Source organism: Lytechinus variegatus, chromosome 6 (genome assembly GCF_018143015.1).
Source record: "Lytechinus variegatus isolate NC3 chromosome 6, Lvar_3.0, whole genome shotgun sequence".
NCBI classification, from domain to species: Eukaryota; Metazoa; Echinodermata; class Echinoidea; order Temnopleuroida; family Toxopneustidae; genus Lytechinus; species Lytechinus variegatus.
In genome coordinates this window covers 2,976,858-2,999,727 of record NC_054745.1, presented here as the reverse complement: position 1 = coordinate 2,999,727, position 22,870 = coordinate 2,976,858, and the positions used below count along the sequence as shown (strand labels likewise).

General features: G+C 36.3%; 2 protein-coding genes across 3 annotated transcripts; both read left to right on the top strand.

The window, feature by feature from the left end:
* The first annotated feature begins 1,589 nt into the window (after window positions 1–1,589).
* Window positions 1,590–4,450, top strand: LOC121416449. 2 transcript variants are annotated; one of them, XR_005970175.1, is made up of 3 exons: window positions 1,590–2,179; window positions 3,521–3,636; window positions 4,346–4,450. XR_005970175.1 is itself a non-coding variant. In XM_041609944.1 (3 exons), exons 1-2 carry the CDS (start codon window positions 1,809–1,811, stop codon window positions 3,632–3,634), a joined length of 480 nt encoding a protein of 159 aa, XP_041465878.1. In that variant the 5' UTR covers window positions 1,591–1,808; the 3' UTR covers window positions 3,635–3,636; window positions 4,346–4,450. The 2 variants fall into 2 exon arrangements, 1 of the variants encoding a protein (XP_041465878.1); XM_041609944.1 differs by having other exon boundaries at window positions 1,591–2,179; window positions 3,526–3,636.
* A 3,914-nt stretch (window positions 4,451–8,364) lies between these two features.
* LOC121416448 lies at window positions 8,365–10,029 on the top strand. The gene has a single exon (XM_041609943.1). The coding sequence runs from the start codon at window positions 8,365–8,367 to the stop codon at window positions 10,027–10,029; it is 1,665 nt and encodes a 554-aa protein (XP_041465877.1).
* Window positions 10,030–22,870: the final 12,841 nt, after the last annotated feature.

Genomic DNA, 22,870 nt, shown 5'->3' with positions numbered 1-22,870 from the left:
GGCAAGCGTTGGAAACGTTTGATACCCCCCCCCCATAGTACAAAATCAGGTGGATGCCATATTTTGTTCAAGTGTTAAAAATATTTCGTACTGCTAAGCATCTTCATACAGGTGTCGTAAATAGTTAATACTGTGCTTTAGCATGGATGAATATAGGTATACAAATGCACAGGAAGTCCCTTGTTATTAAAAATGTGTTGCTTTATGTACTCATCTGTCATTGAAATTCTTTGAATTACTTAATAGAAATTTCACAGTTAGTCCTAGTAACGGTAGGGTATATAAGGAGGTTAATCCTTACTATAATTTGGCTAATCTTGTGTGTCCTTCCGTTTGTTTGAAGCAGCTTTTCTCCGTGGTTTGCCACTCAATCGAGCTGGAATTTTTTTCTAAACATGGTTAAATTGTTCACAGATTGTCATAAGGGGGGCTGTTTGTGGTATTTTGGTCGCATTATTTAAAGTTTTTTTTACAATTCGTAACTTTTTGGCATTCCTTTTCGCAGCCCTGAGTATAGCTTCGAAGTTCCCAGTCCCTTTTACCTCTCTCGGGTCAGCGAAATACAAAGCATGCATGCCATCGCATCATGCCGACTGTCGACCGGGTATGGTCCGGTATACGGTACTTACTCATGCGCTGGCTGCTATACGGTACTTACTCATGCGCTGGCTGCTATACGGTACTTACTCATGCGCTGGCTGCTATACGGTACTTACTCATGCGCTGGCTGCATGCATATATGCATGTGTGCGCGCTGCTGAAACGTAAACATCATACCGTAATCGGCCGATGTCCTCAGCTCAGTGGTTACCGTACCGGTGAGTACGACTTTCTGACTCAAGTAACCTATTTATATCTTTTATTGTGAATGATTCTGCAGTGAAGCCCCATTCTGTCATTCTAACGTATGATAATTTTTTACTTATAAGGCTCAAGATCTAGAAATCTATAGCCTAGCCCTAGGCCTAGGCTACTATCAAATGCTGGTCATAAGTGGTAAGAAAGTTTTTATGTTATAGGCAGTGTCCCAGTGTATACAGCCACATGTATGTGGCCACACGCGTGTGGTTATATCCAATACTAGGCCGGTAAGCACTAAATAGGTACCAATCCTGCAGACGCAAGCTCATAAATATTCTTAAATATTTCATAGGATTAGGATGAGGATTAGGGTTATTGTTAGGATTAGGCCTAGAATCTATGTCAACATCAGTGACATCGGGAGATAAAACCTTCATGATGAATCTTTGAGACGGTTACCTTTTCTTCATAATTAGGTCAATCCAATGACCTACCTACCCAGTTTCATTAAAACATCCTTTATATTCATAGCTGAAACATCAAGACATAGCGACCGAGGCCGAGGCATCAGGCTTCGAGAAAGCAAATTCTGGTCCGGGGGCCAGTCTCGGTATACAGCACTGATAACTATACCATCAGCATGCACTCTATACCCTACAAAATTGATAACAAAGACATATGTGTTTCAACAAGAAATAATTGGTCAACATATATCTAAATGGGGTACACAGTACGATTGATCAACCAATGATACAAGTTCTTGTATTTTGACATTTAAATCCATGTTCCTCTGACCAATGTTGTCAAATAAAAACCTTGCTTTGAGCATAACATCCTCAAGGTGGTCTGAAATTCTATTAGAGGAAGGTGCAAGTACTCTTCTGTGGAAGTTCATTTTATGCTTTGACTGCTATATCTACAAGTTTTATAATCAATATGCTAGTGTTCTGAAGTTGATGTGTTAATAATCAAATGTTTTAATGTTTATTCTACTTAAAACATAATAGATGGAGACCAGCAGCGTGGCAGCAGGAGCTAATGTTGGTTGTGATGAGGCATATACCACCATCAACAATGCTGCAATTGCAGTCACCACCACCACTGCTGCCACCACCATCAGTGCTGCTAATGCCACCACCACCAAGTCTGCTTCTGCCACTGCCATCACCATTGCCACTACCAAGACCACTCCTGACACAAAGCCCCCAAGTCCTCAACTGACCAGATATTGCAGCTGGAGAAGGATAGACCAGGAACTTCAAAGCCAGGGCTTGCCGGTCTCCTACAATAAGAAAAATGCCAAGGGCCCATCTAAAGAACTTGTAGCAGAATATTTGGCCACAGTTGTAGAAATGCAGAGACTAACAAACTACCACAGGTAAATAGGCTTTGAAATATGGGTTGCAGAATGAATATCAGTAAAACCCATCATGATTTGCAATCTGATTTAACCCTAAAAAGGTGGTGGGGGCCCAAAAATTTTCACGATAAATCCACAACGTGAAAGATGGTGCCGCATGATTATATGCCTTTTTTTAAAGATTCAGGAGTTTTCAGACAAAATTTTTGACACATGGGTACCCGATCCTGAAATTACGCAACGTTGTGTAAGCACACGTCAGAATTGCTTTAAAATGTGATTTCATGAACAAATCCAATGGAAATTCGGTTTCCAGCCAAAATTCATAATTGCACCATACCGGTTGATAATTATTTTTACTGATTAAAATTAATTAATTTCATGTCGATTATGATCAGAAAGTTTTGTCAACAATATAAAAAAAAGTATGAAAAAAAAACGAAAAAATACTTCAGAAAGGAAAAAAAAAAATCGATTTTTATTTTTCTAAACAAAAAAAAACTACTGGCCTTTGTAAATTTCCAGCCAAATTCTAATTTCATGGATGATTTTAGTAAAATATATTAATTAAAAATAATTTTGAATAATTTTAAAATGATGAAATATACAATTTTTTCATCTGTGGCAGGCATTTTGCATTTCTTCACAATTGCGCAACTAACTGTCAATCTTGAGGGCCCCCACCCCCTTCCACCCATCTTTCCTGCCTCCAAAATACCCTGGCAGTCTTATTAGGGTTAGATAAGCAAACAAAATTCTTACAATGGAGTGGCGTTATGAGCCAAATATTTTGAGAGGGCTAAATATGGCGGATGGAACAAAAGTTCTCCAAAGATGCGAGAGGGCGAAGGGAGTGAGCAAAATTTTTGAACTTTTTGATACAGAAATAAAATATTTGGAAAGATTTTGACGTAATAATGTTCAGTAAATACTTCTCTATTTCACCCTTTCCCGTTCCCTTTCTTTCTTTTCTTTTTTTTTCTTGGCCCCCCATCTATATGCCAGTGATGGATTTAATACTTTTTGCATGTACAATGACAATGCTCGCTCTCTCTCTCCATCACCCATCCTCACTATGTGTATATGTGTGTGCAAGATAAATTATGAGGAATAATTGCATGAAGTGACGTTTCTCAACCAGAGATTCCTTATATATTATTTACTGTTGCATGTTTGCATTTTTGTTCATCATATTAAACCATCTTGACCCCTTTACCCCCCCCCCCCCCCGACAAAAACCTAGTAGTCACATGAAGTTTCCTTTTATTTTCTTTGATATACATGCAATGTATCCATGTGAGAAAATAAATTATAGTGCCAAACATTTTTTGAAAATTTCAGTTTAATTTATTCCTTCAGGTGAGGCTTTGTCCGCAGTTCCAGAAAGACACAAGATGGTATCAGAAAGCCATGCCAAAATCAATGACTGAAGGGTTTGGAGAGCCAGATAAAGAGCCTAGAAATGTGATTTAACAGTAAGTTAAACTTATTTATAATTCTGATTCATTTTGGCATAGGAAGTAAGTCACATAATAACAATTTGAATGATTTTTGTCTTCTTGATTTGCTCTTTATCAAGAATCCAAATTTTTGAATTAAACTTTAAGTTTAAGGTGTTGATGAATTTTTTTTCAGCTGCAAAAGTAACAAACCAATATCAATCATTGGTGGATAATGTGACTTGCTTTCTCTTGCCAAATTGGTACATGTACATGAATATTCTGCATTTCCTTTTATTTTCTTTCATCCCGGGGTGCCTGAGGATCTTGTCCATGATTGACCCCCACCACTACCACCTAAGATGCAACATGTCAAATTACTGTCAAACTCACTTCATCATGTTTTTAATTACCGGTATTAATTTTTCAGTAAAGGAGTAAAAGGACTCCGAAAGATTACCAGAACAAGCTCACAATTTTTTTTTCTGGTAGACCCTTTACATTCATTTGAAGAATTGAGTTCATGCAAAGTCAACTGAATGTAATGAGTACAAAATCCTGTTAATACACCTTACTAGGTGAGGCTATTCTGGTAGGTCATCCCGGGGGTGCCTGAGGATCTTGTCCATTTGGATAAATCTTGCAAAGTATCAAAAGGTATCTATTAAGGGTTAACAATGAAAGTGAAATTAGAAATAACTTTAGTATCTTGCTTATATGCATTATAAATTAATTACTATTTCAGGTACTTCAATCACATGAGCAGTAGCAGGAGCAAAAACAGCAGCAAACACACGGGAGATGTAACGACTACATTGACCAACAACTACAGCAGCTTCCCACAATTTCTGCAGGAGATGCAAAAACCACACTGGCAACCTCAACAACATCAAGATGTCCAACAACCCCTCCGGGAGCGTTAACAGCAACCACAACTTCAGCTGGAGTTTCAACAAACACATCAGCAAAAACAGCACTTATGAAATGAATCTAATTGAAACTCAAAAGCCAATGACGCAACATCTTTTACAAAATGAGACATCATTTATTCATTCTTTTACAGGATAAAGAAAAGCTTTTTTTGAAAGTGTAAATTTGCAGGAACACAATGGATGTTCCTATGTATCTATTTATTGAAATAAATTTTACTTTAAAAGGAATGAATGATGATTCAATAAATATCTACTTTTTATTTGTCAATTAGTAAAAATACCTGTATTTTCTATTTAGAATGACAAAAAGCAATTTATCAAATCAAAATCATCAAAAAATTTAGCAATATGGCTGTTAGGCCCTCAAAATTGTTGATATTTTGATAAAAAAAAGCTGTTTCTGCTGCAATATTTGACGAAACTCAAATAGCTGCGTCAAATATTGCCGCAGAAATTGTCATTTGCCGCTGAAAGTATCTGCGGCAAATATTTGACGCAGCTCAAGTAGCTGCGTCAAATATTGCCGCAGAAATTGTCATTTGCCTCTGAAAGTATCTGCGGCAAGGTTTTATGAAACGGAATTTTGCCGCTGTTTTGAGATTTGCCGCATAAACACAGATTTGCCGCAGAATATGGGAGTTGCCGCTGCGGCAAATGTTTTATGAAACGGGCGCCTGATATGAAAAAAACTAAACTACAAAAAGAGGGATAAGTGGCACTGTTTCTCTGATACATAAAACAAATCTCTTGGGTATCATTTTTTTAACATTCAGTAGTACAAAAATCTACCATGCAAATGAAAGTAAGAATGATCCAAGTCCATATGATTCTAAAAACGACCCAAGACCATATACTTCTAAACAACCCAAATCCACCAATCAAAAGGCCCCGCCCATAAGCAACGAGAATATTGATGTTTATAAAAATACATTTTGTTTTATGATGCTCTCTGATTTTTTTTGCCAAATATACTTTAATTGCCTAAATATAAAAAAATATCTGTTTTTCCCCGATTTTCTCGAAATACTTTCAACAGACTTTGTTTTTTTAAGTTTATTTACTCACTTATATCATAGCAATTACATGTATAAACGATGGTAAAATGAACTTGGAGCTTCATATGTAACATCAGATATGAGTATCATGTAAATATACCTTGGGGAAAATGTTAAGTTTTCATATTTTCTTAAGTGTAGGATAAAATAGTTGATACATCATAATAAGTTTTTGATGTGAGAGATAATGGATAGTTTATTCAATAAATAATATACGATTAAGACAAGACTTCCTTCACATTTATTTAGCCGACTCCATTAGGTATTATCAATTAATTTCAAGCAAACTATTATTCTTTTATTGTTTCCTGTTTTTGAGGTGATATGAATTCTTCACGGCATGGTCAAATTATTAATTTTGGAAGAAAAGGCCGTGAACTTTAAACAACAGTTCTTTTTCCGCAAGGGGACAAAGTTTTAGTTGCGAAGAGTTACACGTTTCTACTGCGCTAACCATTTGCATATTTGCTATAAAAAGTCACATCAACCATGTAGTATAGTCCCGGGGGGCCACTTCCATTCACGAGTGGATACCATGCGCGACCATGGGGTCTCGAAAAGCACCCTAAACACGTAATTTCCATATTCTGAAAATGCACCCCTTAACAAGTATTGGCGTGTGAAGCCCTACCCTTAACAAGTTTTGGAAACAAAACGATACTCTTGGCAAATATTCCCTGAAATGAACCCCTAAACAAGTACAGGACGGTTTTATTATTACGGGTCCTTCGGTCGTCGGCTTCACAGTAGTTTGGTTTAGTACGATCCCACCTTCTACACCTCGCGCAATTCGGACTCTAAACACGAAGTGTTGGGGCAAAAAGGACATCCTTTATAAAACATTTTAATTTTGTTTCATCATCCCCGCAAATTCGACCCTAAACGCGTAATTTTCCTAGCGAAATAGATACCCTTTTTTCATTATTTTTGTGTTTTTGACACCCTTATCACGTTACGTACGTAACGTGCCCTATCGTGAAAAAGACATCCTTTTTACGTGTTTTTGGGGTCGCGCATGGTATCCACTCGTCAATGTAAGTGGCCCCTCCGGGAGTATAGTAATGTTGTGAAGAGATGTGAAATGTAATATATAATATGCAACATTGAGCATTTTATTTCTATTTGTGCGCTAAACCATGATGTGAAAAATCCCAAATGTTTCACAATACACACTGCACGTTTACTCAGTTGTACATTGAATACATTCATTCACACAGTGTATAGAGATTGTATGCTGATAGAGGGTGTGTACTTAGACTTATAGGTAAGTACGTAGCTTAAAGAATTGTATTTCATTTGTGGGGATAGGAAAAAAACACGATTTGATAACTTATTCTATGAAAATAATGCCCTATGAATCTTTTTGATAAATTCCCTTTAATGACGCCATCCCTACAACACACGAAATACAGCTCGTCTCATTTTCATGATTTTGTTTCAAACATGTTTGGCTTATAAAGTTTGCCTCTGTATTTCCCCATTAATATGTTTGTTTACATTGTATCTATGTCATACGCTAGCTGTTATAATAAGATTGTCTGTTGGTTATATGTCATTTAGGTAACACAAAGATTAGCGATCAATCGCTAAATGAATTGACCAATCAAGATCGATATTACACGCGCATTTGTCGCTAAATACTGACTAGGAACCAATCAGAAGTGTTCTTTCATATTTACAATTCATCTCGTACCTTTTGTTACGGAGCCCAGATTACCTTTTCATGCATCCCGTACCATTACACACAAAAAATACATGTTAAGATGATTTGTACATCATAACCCTGAAACGTCGGTCTTTTATGAATTTCAGGCATTAACTGTAGTTGATTATGTTATGTTTTATCAGTAGGCGTTGTATAGAATCATTTTTATTTTATTGCCTCCTTTTGGGGGGTGGCAGCACTAAAGGTGCTTTTATGCCTTCAAGCTGTCCTGCTCATTTGTGAATTATGTCTAAATTTTGAGAATGGCTGTATATAAGAATTGTCACACATGCATTTCAATACATGAATGAAATAAATTCATATACATGAATTGGATTTCTTATTTTGTTTATGCAAGTATTGGTAGGGACTTATCTGTACTCTATACTTAAGGAATTTTCATATGATATTTTGTTATTAACCGTCATACGAGCCTTTAGACTTTCTTCTCTTCAAACATTGATATTTCGCTTTGAAACGCACTCATTGCAAATACTAAACGTAGGCCCTAGACTTGCTAGAAATCCTTTCGAAGTTGTTTGCAGTTTGTATCTGCGCACTATTATAATTTTATTCTCACATTCTTTGCAATTAGAGCACTGATCCACGGTTATCATGAACTAAAATAAGCACCATACCTCCTAATAAATGTATACACTGCAGTCCTCGTTTATCTTTGTATAATAATACATTATACTACGATCTTATATAATTCAGCTACGTAATGAATTAAGTGTTGTTTTATCGGTTCACAAAACAACGCAAGAAAAATCAAGATTAAGTCTGAGAAGACTTTCACTGTGAAGGTTTTTGAGAAAGCGAGAGACTTACAAAATGGCTTATACTATACAGTTTGATCAGAGCTTATCAGTCAAGGGCGTTAATTAAGTGTGGATGTGTTTCTGTTTGTGCGTGAGGATGCCTACCTGTGTTTAGGTGTGTCTGTGGGAATTACCTGTATCGCTATATTAAAGGTGTTAATGTTTATTATTTATGATAAGTTTCAATTGTTTCTTATTTCACTTTTACGTTTTTTTTTCAGGTACGCCATTGTCCCTACATTTTCTTCGTCATGGCGTCTAAGTTCCCCAAAAAGAAGAGTCGAGAGAACGAGCTTCGTACAAGGAAAGGTCATGACATGACATGGTCATGTGACAAGCATGGTGAGCCAATCAAATTGTACTGTGTACAACATAGCATTTCTATTTGTCATGTATGTGCTACTAAAAATCATCAGAAACCATGTAAGCTAGACGACATTGAGGATGTCATCTTCCAGAGGAGGGTGAATTTTTATGATAAAAAACCAAAGATAGAAGAAACGAAGAAACAACTGAAAACTCTCGTCCCCAAAATAGAAACCGTTCGAGCTAATGCAAGTAGGAGCATTGATGTAGTCGAGGACCAAGTGAAGATGACATTCGAAGACAAGTTAAAGAATGTAAGGGACAAGAAAGTGAGAATGCTTCGAGAGATTGACGAGGAGGCAGATGAAGAAATAAGAATCATTAATGAGAAAAGGGAGAAACGGATCAAGGACTGCAACACTGAGATAGAAAAGGAAGAAAAATTCCTCAAATATAACGAAGCTAAATTGTTATCAGATACAAAGACAATCAGTGAGGTAGTTACTAAGAAGACAAATAATCTCACTGGTAAAAATCAGCATGCAATAAACACTTTGATGAACATTGAATCAACCATCAAACGTATAAACCAACATGATGAAACATTGGTGAATGAAGCTCCTCAAGTACTTGCATCTATTGATGACAATTTAAGTTTGAATGTTCATCAAGAAGTTAGCGACTGTCTTAACCGAATACAGATTGAAGTTGAGAGAGTGAAGTTTGTAGAGGGGGAAGTAGGTGGAGAATACTATGGTAGAATTGATGGGTATATCGGTAAATGGGAACTTGTCAAGTCAATCCACATTCCATCGGTTGTTAAGCTTCCGCGTGTGTGTGGATTCATCAGTGAAGATGAGATATGTGTCCGAGGTGAAATTAACAAAGACACGCATGATACAAACATCAACACTCAACACACAGAGAAAGTCATTGATGAAGGTGTGTTGATTACATCATGTGCGCCCATAGACAGTAACGTAATAGTATGTGGTAAGGTGAGAGATGATTGCACGGGTGACAGGTTGGATGGATGCATCACTCTCTATGACAGACAATGGAAGGTGATTAGAGACATCAGCATACCAAGGAATGGACACGCCAGTTATTGTAGTGTGTATGTTGATGTTGACGGTGATGGGATGATCATCGCTGCTCAGTTCAATCAGTCTAATATCTACGTCATCAATCCTGCTGATGATAAGATAGTAAACACTATTACGATGCAGGGTAAGAAGGTGTGGGGTGAGATACAAGCCTTGTCATCAGGTGATATCGTTTGGAAGACATATTATGATAAATACACTGTCATCTCACGATCAGGAGAAGAGAAGAGTGCCATACACTGTAATGAGTGGGGCTTGTTTTCAGAGTGTCGCGTTGACAAACTGACAGACACACTCTACATCTCATACTGGGATAGAGCGCGTAAGACCTGCGCAGTTGATCAGGTGTCACGCGGTGGTGTCATCCAGGCAAGGAGGATCGTGGAATACGTGAAATCAGATCGCCCTTACTACAGCAGCCCTTGCCTTGTTACTCCTTCTGGTTACCTCGTAGGATGTGATGGAGACAAACTTCATCTTTACAAGAACACATTCATCTTGTAAATCATCAAGTATTTCAGCGAATGATTTGTAAAATAAATATAGACGAGATACTTATTTTCAGCCTCAATTTCATTTTAATGAACACCCCAGCATGACTACATTCATAATGCGCGTGGTGACGGTGAGATCACAAATATTTATTGCAACACCGCCTATGTCTTACAAAATGCAGTGTCTAATATTCACCCGTCTATATTTATACTTTGATTGAAATGTATAGTTTACTCGTAAACTAAATAAAACAAATACAAATTGGTTAACCAATCGCCTACTTTAACCACATGAATGGATGAACCTAGCATACATGGCATATGACGAATTAATTACTAACTTGTGTTAGCTGAACCCGATCATATACCAAACGCTATTTCCTTCAATGTTATTCGGTATTATTCTAACAGTGATCGTTTTAAGCCTGGATTAAATTTACTCTTACTTTTATGGGGTCTTGGAATCTAATCTATCCATCAGGATGATTTCGTTATTCATTCTGTTGCAAAAAAGGTGAAGTAAAATAAAATTGTATTAAAATGAGTGGGGAAAAGTGATGTGAAGTGCAAGTAAGTGTAGGAACCGTGGTATGGTGGTTCTGACTATCACCTTGTAAACAGAGGGTCGTGTGATCGAATTCCAACATGCCCAATGAGGTCTGGCGTCATTTGGCAAGGCGTTAATCCACACTTTGCCACTCCCGACCCAGGTGATAAATGGGTACCAGGTAGGATATGAAAGCCATTGAAGCTTGTCCAGAACTCAACGGCGACTGACTCGAATACTCCTCAGGGAGTAGAGGATGTGCATACATTGTGTGTGGGAATGACTGATTGAATCCGATGACCGGGGTAGTAGTATATCTGTAAATTGCTCAGACACACTGTTCTGATGTATTAAGCGTTATGTAAAATCGGATTATTACCATTATTATTATCAAATGAAATATTCAGTTATGAATCATTTTTCAGCTCGCGCTGAGCACTCGATTTATTTGATTTATAAAGTATTTCTCCTCTCGTAGTGGATGGAGGATGCACACATTATGTGCGGGAATGACTGATTGAATCCGGTGACCTGGAGACCGTTTCTTGAAAGTTGTCAGCATTGGCAAGTTTTCTTTCTTCAACAATTACTATAGCAACAGTCAGATCCTATGAGCCAATCAACAAGGATCTCACTGAAATTGTCAGTGCTTAAAAATTAGTCCGTGCTGATAATTTTCATGAAACATCCACCGGGGTAATAATATATCTGCAAAAACGCTTTGACACGACGTTCAGATGTATTAAGAGCTTAAAGCGGACTATTATTATTGTCATTAAAGTTTCTTAGTGTACGTAATCACCCTCATGTATGTTAACAGAAAATAAGATAAAAACTCATATTGTGTTTTAGAATCCTTGCTCAGTCAGTATGCATATCACAACGGATATGATGAAGACAGACATAAATGAATATCTTTCCCCCATAATTCTCTTTACACCAATTGAATATTCTAACTCTGTAGAAACCGGTGACGTCCATCTCAAAATGACTCAGCACACTCCATATTCACAACATTCATAAAAGTATTACATCATATCGGTTATTGCAATCAGTTCATTTACTTTCGTCTCCACACTTTTTACTTTATCCTCATATCGACTAAATTTTTTTCAACAAAGATCAAATATGATTTCTTTCCCCCACATGTTTAATCTATTATGTCATATTACACTTATTACCTTACTAGGGAATCTCAAGTAGCAAGCCTATGGATTATTGAAATATATTTTAGCTATGTTATATGTTAACGACTGTAATTGTGTGTTGATGCCCACTACGGTCAGTAACGTTTATCGACATCGTTAAAAATATTAAATGATGTCAAATTAATTTCATTATAAAGATCCCTTGGAAATAATAAACATTTGATAGTCAAACGTACCACGCTGTAAATAAATAAAACAAAAATATAATTGTTGTGTAGCAGACAGAGTTAGAAAATCTGACAAATAACTGTACATATCATAGCTTATGTTCGTGGTTTTATATTAAATAGGCTGTATAATATTCACTTCATTTATATTCTTTATTTCATTTTCATTTAATACTGCGTTTAGTTTGTAAACAGTTTGCACTGTATATGACATATGTTGCTCCAATACGTTGTATATAAATCGGTATTGTCTAAGATGTGTTGTGTTAATGTAAAAATGTGTTATTTTATCAGAAAAAAAACCTACCGAATGTATTCTTACATTAATTAACTTTGTACAGATTTTGTTAAGTTAGGGTTTGTGTTTTATTTAAGTATCAATTCAATCTCTTGTTATTGTCTATAGCATTGTTTATTCAAACTTCGTTCCTAAAGAGAAAACGGGAGATATATTTTCATTTTCTTCCGGCAATATGTCAGATTTAGCGACTTTTCTTGATTTTGATTGACTGAGAAGTGTTGTTACTATGGGAACTATTGAATCAAACGCTTGACAATCCCAGCTTTGTTTGATTTGATCAATATTTTGTTGTTTGCTCTTGTATAGCAAATTACAATTCACTTCTTAAAACTTGGAAACTAATGCACATATCACACATTTGTATTATGATATAATGTGATGATTTATAATGATGTCATGATTTATTATTTCTAACTGTAACTAATGTACATACTAAACATTTCTATATTATGATATAATGTGATATTATAATCTATTATTTTCAAGTGTAGGCTATATTGCAAGATGAGTAGAAAGTATACTTTTTGTTTTTAATAATATATTTTCATTATGTTTTGTTGTGAATTACTAACACTGTTGAATAATGTTTGTTAATGTATATACTTAAACAAATTATTCCTACCTATTAGAGAGCTGAAAATTATAGTCATACGGAAATAAATTTAGAAAGGAAATATCTTTCTTTACTGTGGGTAGTACATTTCGAGAAAGGTTTGGCAATACAATATATAGTTGTATACAAATTAGTGATCAAACCATCAACTATCAACCGATCTGAATGAAATTATTTTGAATTGATCGGAATCTTTGCAGGGTGTAAATTTGAGGTCATTATCATGGTGATGAGGAGGGTGATTTTTAATGTGCAAATAATTATGTCATTTTATAATCAAGTATGTTTGTCACCGTGAATGAATGAAAAATAAATGTATAACCAAAAAAAAGACTCTATATGCAGCACTTTTTTTAATCTACATAATTATGTAGGGCAATTAGTAATGGAAATGATATCTAACGATGTTGACAGACGAAGGGGGGGGAGTAGTTGGGAGTGAGAGAGAGAGACAAGTAGAATAAAGACGGAGAAAAGGAGAAAGAAAGATGAACATTGGATGGATAAATGATGATAGACATCATGGGTGTCGATCGGTATTCTTGATTGGGGGGGGGGATGATTGACACAAAATGTTCTTGTGAAAGGGGATCTTTCAACATTACCCCCACTAAAATCACAAGTTAGGACATTTGGGAGTGGTTGATATGCGTGGTGTTCTTGGAAATTCCTTAATTGTTGTAGTGTACTGTACTTATATAATTTTTTTGAAAATTCAATTTGTGTTACAAGTAAGCCTATTCTAAACTTATACGAAAGAAAAAAAAATGACAAAAATTGTGTGGACCACTACATATTGATCTGTTTATTGAACATGATGTATACACAGGGGCGTCGATCCATTTTTCAGATGGGGGCGGGGCAAAATCATGAATCAACGTTCCAAAGGCGCTCGATCACACAAAACAAACAAACTCACCACCCCCCCCCCCACACATAGACCTTTATTTATATATATACATATATATGACTCGACCATGAGAAATAGACTAATATCTCACCCTCACCAACAATGCGAGCGCGAAGCGCGAGCTGAAATTTTTTGTATGACATGAAAACAGGTAATGTACCTGTTTAGGTTTGCTTGTAGTAACTCATGAGGAGGATAGATACATGTATCTCACTAGAGAGCGAGCTGAAATGTCTTTAAATTCTGACCTGAAAGCTTGATATTCTAAGCATTTTTGGTACCAATGATTAAGATGGGTATCTAGAAGAACAATATGCGAGCGCAAAGCGCGAGCATTTTGATATTTCGATCTGGAAAAAAGACAGTTTAATGGACGCTTTTAATAAAGAACAAGATATATATATCCAACAAAAGATCATTGCAAATCGGAGCGGGAGTTATTTTGAGGTTTAGAACTGAAAACGGGACATTCTATACACCGATTTAATCATGAAATGTATGGGGTTTTGGTAAAGAAATGATGCGAGCGCGAAGCGCGAGCTGAAAATTTGTATATTCCAATCTGAAAAGCAGACATTTTGAGCACGATTTTAAATCAAAATCGAGTTGATATCTCAATCTCGCTTGCTGATTTTAGTGTAGCATTACAATCTTACTTTATTTTTTAGTTGCACATGCGGAATTATTGGGAGGGGGCAAAACGATATGTTTGCCCCCAATATTTTCATTGGTGGGGCGATCGCCCTCCTGCCCCCAGGATCGACGCCTCTGTGTATACAGCTTCTCTTAAATCTAACCCGACTGGCAATATTTTTTTTTCTTCTTAATGCATGATGATAAAATGCAGATTCGGACCAATTAAGACTAGCACAAATTACAAACTGTGTGGCTTCTCGTGCACCATCGGGCTTACCGTCATTCCTTAGACGATTTATCTTGCCACCATTTTACTCCCGTTTATTTTTCCACCCTTTTGAATTAATTAATTTATTCACCACTGGTAGGATGGAACACCCTATCAACAAACGTTGTTTTTCGTTGGGGTCCTATTATGTCATGTGTTAAAAATATCATATACATAAACATTTCATTCTTTTTCATCTTGAACCTCCACCCATCTGTTTAATAGTCCTGAAAAAGAATGTTTTTATTTGATAACGATATACACAAATTGCGAGAGAAACAAACTGATTGATGGCATACTATAATCATCACGATAATCATCATGATCAAACATGATCATTTTTTTCATCATTTTAATTTTTTACCCTAAATTATTGGGGGATGATAATACAGGCCACCCCCCCCCACTTGAAATATTGGGGGGATATATCCCCCCATCCCCCCGTGATCAACACCCATGATAGACATGATATGGGGTAAGAGAGAGAGAGACAGAGAAGTAAAATAAAGACAGATAAATAGAGAGAGAAATAAAGAAAGATGATCATTGTATAAGGATAAAGAGAGGGAAAGGAGAGGGATAGAAAAAATGATAGACATGATAGGGAGAGGAGAGAAGGGGGTAGACAAACGTGAAGAGAGACAATGCAAATAAATACTGGGAAAGAGAGAAAGAGGGAGAAATAAAGAAAGATGATCATTGTATATGGATAAAATATGATAGACATAATATGGGGTAAGAGAGAGAGAAAAGTAAAATAAAAACAAATAAAGAGAGACAAGGGGAATAAAGGGAGGAAGAGATAGAAGAGGAGTGAAATAAAGGACCATAAAGGCAGAGAGAGATGGGGCTGGGATTGAATTTGTACTTGTTTTCTCATGAAATTAAGTAACATTACAAGGTGTATCATAAGCCCGGATCACAAGGCATATCACTCAACGTAATTCATAACGAATTTTAAAAAGGATTAATTTGAACTCCGTAGATAGAACAGGCTTCGTCGAAATTTAGTAAAATAAGAAAATAACGGAGGGCTTGTCAAGAAAGATTGAAGTTTAAGAGAAAAGAAGGAGGGAGAAGAAGAACGATAATGAAGGAGATGAAGCGAAAGTAATCAAGAGGGATATGGAGAGAGAGAGAGAGGGGGGACGGAGATGGCTTTTGTTGTTCCAAGGGGGAGGGCGCGCAGGGGGCACGTGCCCCCCCCCCCTCCCGAATAGGTTGTCATTTTTGTTCGGTAACGAAATATCCTTTATTTGTGATTGAAAACCTTTCTTTTCTGGCATGTCAAAATTTGCCTACGCAGAATTTGCCCCCCCCCCTTTGGAAAGTCCTGGATCCGCACCTGTTCCCAGGGATTGTTAACCTATTAAATGTGAATGATATGATTGGTAAAAATGATGACAGGCATGGAATGATGCCATTTCTCTATAATAAAAGGATATGGTAAATATTGGGGAAAAACAATTTACGTTCAGTCATTCTACGTCGACAGATGGCAGTCTCTCAATCCTCCGTGACACGCACATTGAAGCACTTGATGAAGATGTGGTTTCGGATATTAATTCAGTTAAAGTCAGAAGCCATGGGCAGTCTTTATTGAACTAAAAGGAATTGCTACCTAAAACTCTTATTTATTTTGTTTTATTTATTCTATACTGCAGGGTAGGCCTGTTCAGTTCTTAAAACTGCTTTACAAAGGCGCCCTGCAATTTAAAATACATGGCAGGATAACTATAAAATATATCATAAAAAACAATCAACGTCAAAAATACAAAGTACAAACTATTTAACATCAGAAACAATTAACACCAAAATATAGAGTGGATAGTGACAATTTAAACATACAAGTACATAGCATTGTAAATCAAAGGAATATTATTTCGCTCTTTATCAATTTGTATGAAAGGCTTCGCATATTTTTAAAAAAAACTAACAAGGAGGTACAGGCTTGTAAATTTGAAGGAAGTGCATTAAAAAATTTGGGTCCGAAATATGCGAAGAATTTTCTTTTATTCAATTCTAGCTTTGGGAAGCTAAAAAACATACTTTTTATTTTTATTATAATTCTATTGGAATAAAGCTAAGTGTTAAAAACAATTTGATTGTGAAAAGCTGAAAAAACGTATTAATTAGGGTTATGCCCACTACTAATCAAATGAATCTCTTCACGGTAAGATAGCATATGATGGATACATTAAAAGAATAAAAAAAAAAACGAATCGGGAATTTCATTTAAACAAGTTTCAAGGGTTAGCAGATGATTGGAGAATGATGATACAAAAAAGATCGCCAAAATTATGTTTATACTCTCAATAAACCCCATTGCACGCGCTCTGTCATTCCTTCAAAGGAGGGAGGGGGGGTCAAATAGATGGTTGTACGCATTCGTGAACGAATTATTTCCAAATGACCCCTAAAGGTGTTTTTCTCTGTATGCAAAATAATCCCCTGAACAAGTTTTTGAGGGCTTCATTTACACGCCCTTAAACAAGTTGTCTCGAGAAAAGGCCTCGGGGAAATGCCCCCGGGGGAAAACGTACCTTCAATTATACGTTTTACCCTGCGATTAACCATTGATCAGTCTTTAATAACCACTTTTTCTCAAATCGGTGTTTTGATACCCTAAACGAATGCCTGTGTCCAAAACTGAAGAAAAACACCAATTTAACTTTTTTTTTCAACAATAATCGACTCCCCCTGGGCTCATTTCCTCTCTCCTTTTTAGTATCGTATATCTAAAGGTTTATTTTTACCATTTCACTACCTGACCTGTTTGAAATCTTACTTCCCATCACAAGCGTCCAACCTATCGCCAGGGGGTAGGGGGGTCACTGCCCCTCCCCACTAAAGAAAACAAAAATCAAATAAAAAGATCAATGAACAAGGATAATAATGGGGAAAAGAAGAAGACAGGGATATAAATCAATGGGAAAAGTGCGATATCACATTTTTCAGAATCATATAAAAGGTCTATTGCTGAATTATATTCCAATTTAATAAGGTATAAATTTTCGCTAGTTCGTTTTGTTCGCAAACGACGTATTATAAATTTTCCCCAATCCGTTATAGCACGCAAATCCCTTAATGATTTTTTTTTGCCTCACTCCGCCACTGCTCACCATCGTAAATGATCTTTCTTTGATAATAATGATAATAATAATTCATATTTATAGGCGCTAAACCAAACCAATTAAAGGAGACACCCGAAGAATCCAAAGTATTTTATAATGCCTTTTTGTGGCCATCATTGTAAAGGGGAAGTATTACTAATCAGATATATAACTTCACTTTTCAAAATAGTCATTAGAGTTTGCAGAAATCAGCTCTCAAAAATGATTTATTTTCATGCCATATTTCTGCCTTCCATCGGTCCTCTTGCGAGCTCCAGCTGAGTGACGTCACACAATGAGCGTGAGCAGCTGAGCTGACAGCAGCCCATTGAAGACGATCTTTCCAATCAGCGTTTTTTGCTCTTAGAATTGTTTATTCCTCACAAGATTGGTCTTGTTATATAGATAAAAGTTTGAATTTACTGAACAGTGAAATAAAGTGCACATTTAACGTATTTTGGTAACCGATATTTAGCTTAGAAAAAAAATTTTTTCAAGAAATATATTTGAATAAACAAAGCATATTTTCACTTAGAAATCACACTTGCGACAAATTGATATTATAATCAATATAAAGCATAGACATTCTTCGTCACGACTGAAAAAAAATTATGAAATTTCATTACGTAACAAAGTCAGGAACCACAAAATAACATGGCAATATCCATCGCGAAATGATTGAAATTGCAGTTGAATTGCCGAAACATGATTAGCCCACAGCGGCGAGCGGACTTTGTTTCATATATCTTAAAAGCCCACCATAACGTAGGGAATGGTCTGTGGCCAAACGTGTTGGCCATCGTTTTGTCGTGTGCGAGGACCCTGGTTCAAAACTCGGATTAACTTGGGTATTTTTTTTTATTCCTTCTCGTCCCTACCCAGCTTTTTTTTCTTGTGAAATCCCATTCAGACCTGTATTTATCAAATCTTATTTAATTGCTGCTTTTGATTTTCAAGTTCTTGATTAGATTCTACTCTTATTTGGGATGGGAGGGGTACAGGATGAGTTAAAAGTCAAGTCCACATCAACTAAAAATTATTTGAATAGAGTAATTTCCCTTGCTGTTTTTACTCAAAACAGTCACAAAACAATGATATGCAAATTAGTGTTGTCACTCACACCACATTCGTTTCTAATTTTTTTTGTGGCATTTTGTTTTTTAATTCTTTGCAGATTTGAGTATAGGAATTTCTTCATCCGAACACAATAGGTTACATTTACGGAACTGTAACTCTAAATGTTATTTGGAGGAATTAAAATCCCTCTGAAAATTTTTCAGAAAATAAATAGAAAATTAAATATCAAATCTACATGTCATGTAAATATATCAAACAACAAAATACAAAAGAACTTAGTGCGTGTGACATAACGGTTAGTGTAATTTGCACATCGACACAGATGAGCATATCATCGTTTTATAAATTAGGCAAAATTTCTCAATGTTAGAGTAGTAATTATATAAATTTGAATCAAAGTTTTTATGAAATTTCCTGCAATATCTTATTTTTCTTTAAATTCAAATGAATTTTTGATTGTGTGGACTTCTCCTTTAATCTTAATGTAGGGAATGCATAGCAATATTTATCCAGAAACAAAATTGTCTTAAAATATGCAAATCTGTAATTGGGCACATGTTCACTTTTCTTTCATCCAGGCCACTTCCTCACACCCACCAGGCTTACAGTCTTAGAACAAAAAAATGATGAACCATCACACAACAGCACACAACATTCAGTGCTTCACAATAAATATTTCACTTCTGTTCATACATGTACATGCAATAAATATTGTGGAAAACAAATAAAAGGCGTACCCATATTCAAATACCGTTTAAAAGGACAAATATATTATACCTTTCGAGAAAAATCAGCACGTTAGATATCTGATAACAAAACACAAATATGGGGCACTGCAAGAAACTTATGTTCCATTGCAAATCAAGCGTAAGTCTTAAATTCAAATTCAAGCGTAATAAGGTCGAGTTGCAATAGCAGTTCAACTACATGTACATGTTTGTCTTTAATCAAAGGACTTACCCTTGATTTGGGACGTGTGATTGATTAGAAAATTTCTTGCAAAATGCCCTAATAACATTAAAATTGTTTTTTTCGTTTTAAGTTGTGTGTTCTTATTTTCGACAAGCTGTATTCCTGTCCAAGTCATTTTTTTTAGTTCTCTCCAAAACTGTGTTCAAAATTGTTTCCAAGATCGATAAAGATAAATTTTCTGTTGCATCATTATCAGTCCAAAACTTGCACCGTAGCTCCTGGAAAGAGTGAAGAAAAAAATGGCTATATCCAAATCAGTAAGAGGACATGATGGAATCTCCCAGATTGAAGTAGCGAGCAGAGACCAGAAGTCACCAGAGTCAGCAAGTGTGCAGATCTGTGTGTAGAAGAGAGAAAAAATAAAGAAATAATTTAAATAATCAAATCAAAGTATGAATTTCATTATCTTGATGATTGACGACGTGCGGTGGCATGTAATTCCCGGTCAACAACAAATAATAGTAGGTTTAGACACCTGAAAAATTCCACTCAGAACACTGGTGCTCTACCTCAACGCTCAAGTGATGTTTGTGTAGGCCCCACTCTACTTACCGCTTAGCGGTAGTGAATCGCTTGAGGTACGGTACTCTGTGTCATTACAAAGAGTGCATTTATCTTCATTGTTTTATGTTGAAGGCACTACGCATTCATATGTAGAAGCACTCTAATCAGAAAGAAACACCAGACTCTAGTTTTGGCCAGGAATCAGCATGATCAGGGTAACCACTGCTGAAAATTTGTCTTGCTTCATGACATCGGCATTATGGTGATATAATTCTGTGTATCTGGATGTATACGATACAGGGCCCTCCTGAGCATAAACGCATTGGGTACTAGACCTGTGTATAATAAAAACAATATCGTGAAAACATTCGGCCTTATCGTGAAATTTGGTGTTTGTGCGCTCGTACAAAGTCAATGGGAGTGGATCACCGCCGTTGACGAAATAAACGGCAGTGAATGGACTGGTGACAAAAACTACGATAATGCCAAACATTCCTCTGAAACAGCATATTTTCAGCCATGGTCCATGCCAGTGCTCCTAAATAATTTAATCGCCTGAGTCCTGACCAGTTTATTTAGAAATCTGACTGAAGTCTTTGTGAAGAAAAATCTGCTGGAATTGTGCAAAAACATTATTTCTAAAATAAAGACTTTTTAATTTTAATAGTAGTCATGCCAAAATGCATGATTCTAAAATTATATCAGATCTGTATCTGTCATCTGACCTGAATGCATCGTCAGAACAAGTACAGACTACAGTTTCCAAACATGCTTACCTTGACTTTTGACTGGATCAAACAGCGTAACCTGCATCGGCAGCAAGTGAATGGGACCGTACAGCTTGGAGTTTTTCAATATTCAGAGCAACACAACGAAGACTGTCGAGTGGACAAAATCGGTCTTTCCAGTTCATAATTCAATAAAAATGGACAAAGTAACACAGTTCTGGTTCTCTTATAGTCTGAAGATGTCGAAATCGGATATCACAACACATGAAGAAAACGGTAAATTCGAAGAAAAATAGAGACCAGGAAAGTGTATCAGTGTATTATGCACAGAGAGATAGTGTGTAGTCGATCATGTGACGTCATTATTCTCGACTGTTTTCGATCGCGTGAATGTCTGCCTGGGGGCGGCTGGGGGGCTGAGAAGGGTCTCTATTAATTTCATTTCTTGCATTTCCACAACATCTGTAAGACTTTTTAGTGACATATTTGTGTATAAAAAGACAAGACCTTTCCATTCATATATAATTTGTCTATAATCATCACTTTCGTCAATTTTCTTTGTGTGTATCCTTTAAAAACTAAACCCAAGGTACCATAGCGTGTACAGTGTATGAATAACAATATAACATGAATAAAAAATTAACAACTACAAAATTCAAGATATTTATATCTCCCTCTCGTTTGTTGGGGAAAGATGCGTGTACACATTAAATCAACCTAAATAAATGTCATATCTACTATCTTGTTGAATCTTCATAAATGAGTCCAACGTTTCATTATGAACAAACAAACCACTACCGTCATCATGGTCACAAAACTGATCTTGTAAACATTTATTTACTATACCGTTTAGTCATACGTACAATATTTTCCAATCAATGTTCAAAAACCAAAACCACAAACAATAAACTTTAAAAAAAAAATCATAGAAATATATCCCTTGCTCAATGATGATCGTTTTAAAATTTTCTTCAACGGTGCGCGTATAATCTATTGCTTATACAGTGTATACCTCTGCAGCAGACCTCCCCCATTGTACAAAAAAAAACTAACAAAATAATGAACAAAAGTAAAGCAGAAAATGACATGCCTAACTTCAGCAAAGTGCCACTCATGGAATTAAAGTGAACGTATGAATATAATTTTCTAAAGTTAGGAAAATGCTAGTTTCTAGCACAACATGCCATTTTATCCATCTCTCTATCCCTTTTCTATTTTCGCTTCTTTTCATTTTTAATTTTCTCTTCGCAATCTACCCTATCCTAGTCGCTCTTTTTTTCCGGGGACATCCCGATAGACCGCGGAACCGATAGACCGCGGGTCCGATAGTCCGCGGGTCCGATAGACCGCGGGTCCGATAGTCCGCGGGTCCGTTAGACCGCGGGTCCGATAGACCGCGGGTCCGATAGTCCGCAGTGCGTGTAAAATTATGATCAGATATATCAAATGTCATCGAGAGGTCCAAAGGTCAAATAATACGAGACCATGGGGTTCTATCAGGTGCGGATCCATGGGGGGGCGAGGGGAAACTGCCTCACCCACCCCCCCCCCGCTCAAAAAAAAGAGGGGGAGAGGGGAAAAGGAGAGTAAAAAGAGAGAAGGAAGATGGAAAAAGAAGATAATAGAAAAGAGAGTAAGAGGGGGAAAGGAAAGACAAAGAAAAAGGGAGAAGAACAGGGGGAAAGAAGAGAAAAAAGAGAGGAGGGAAAAGGAAGAGAAGAAAAGAAAGCTAGGAGAAAGGAAAAGGAGGAAAAAGAAGAAGAAAAAAAGAGGAAGGAAGAGAAGAATATTTAAATAGAGAGGAAGA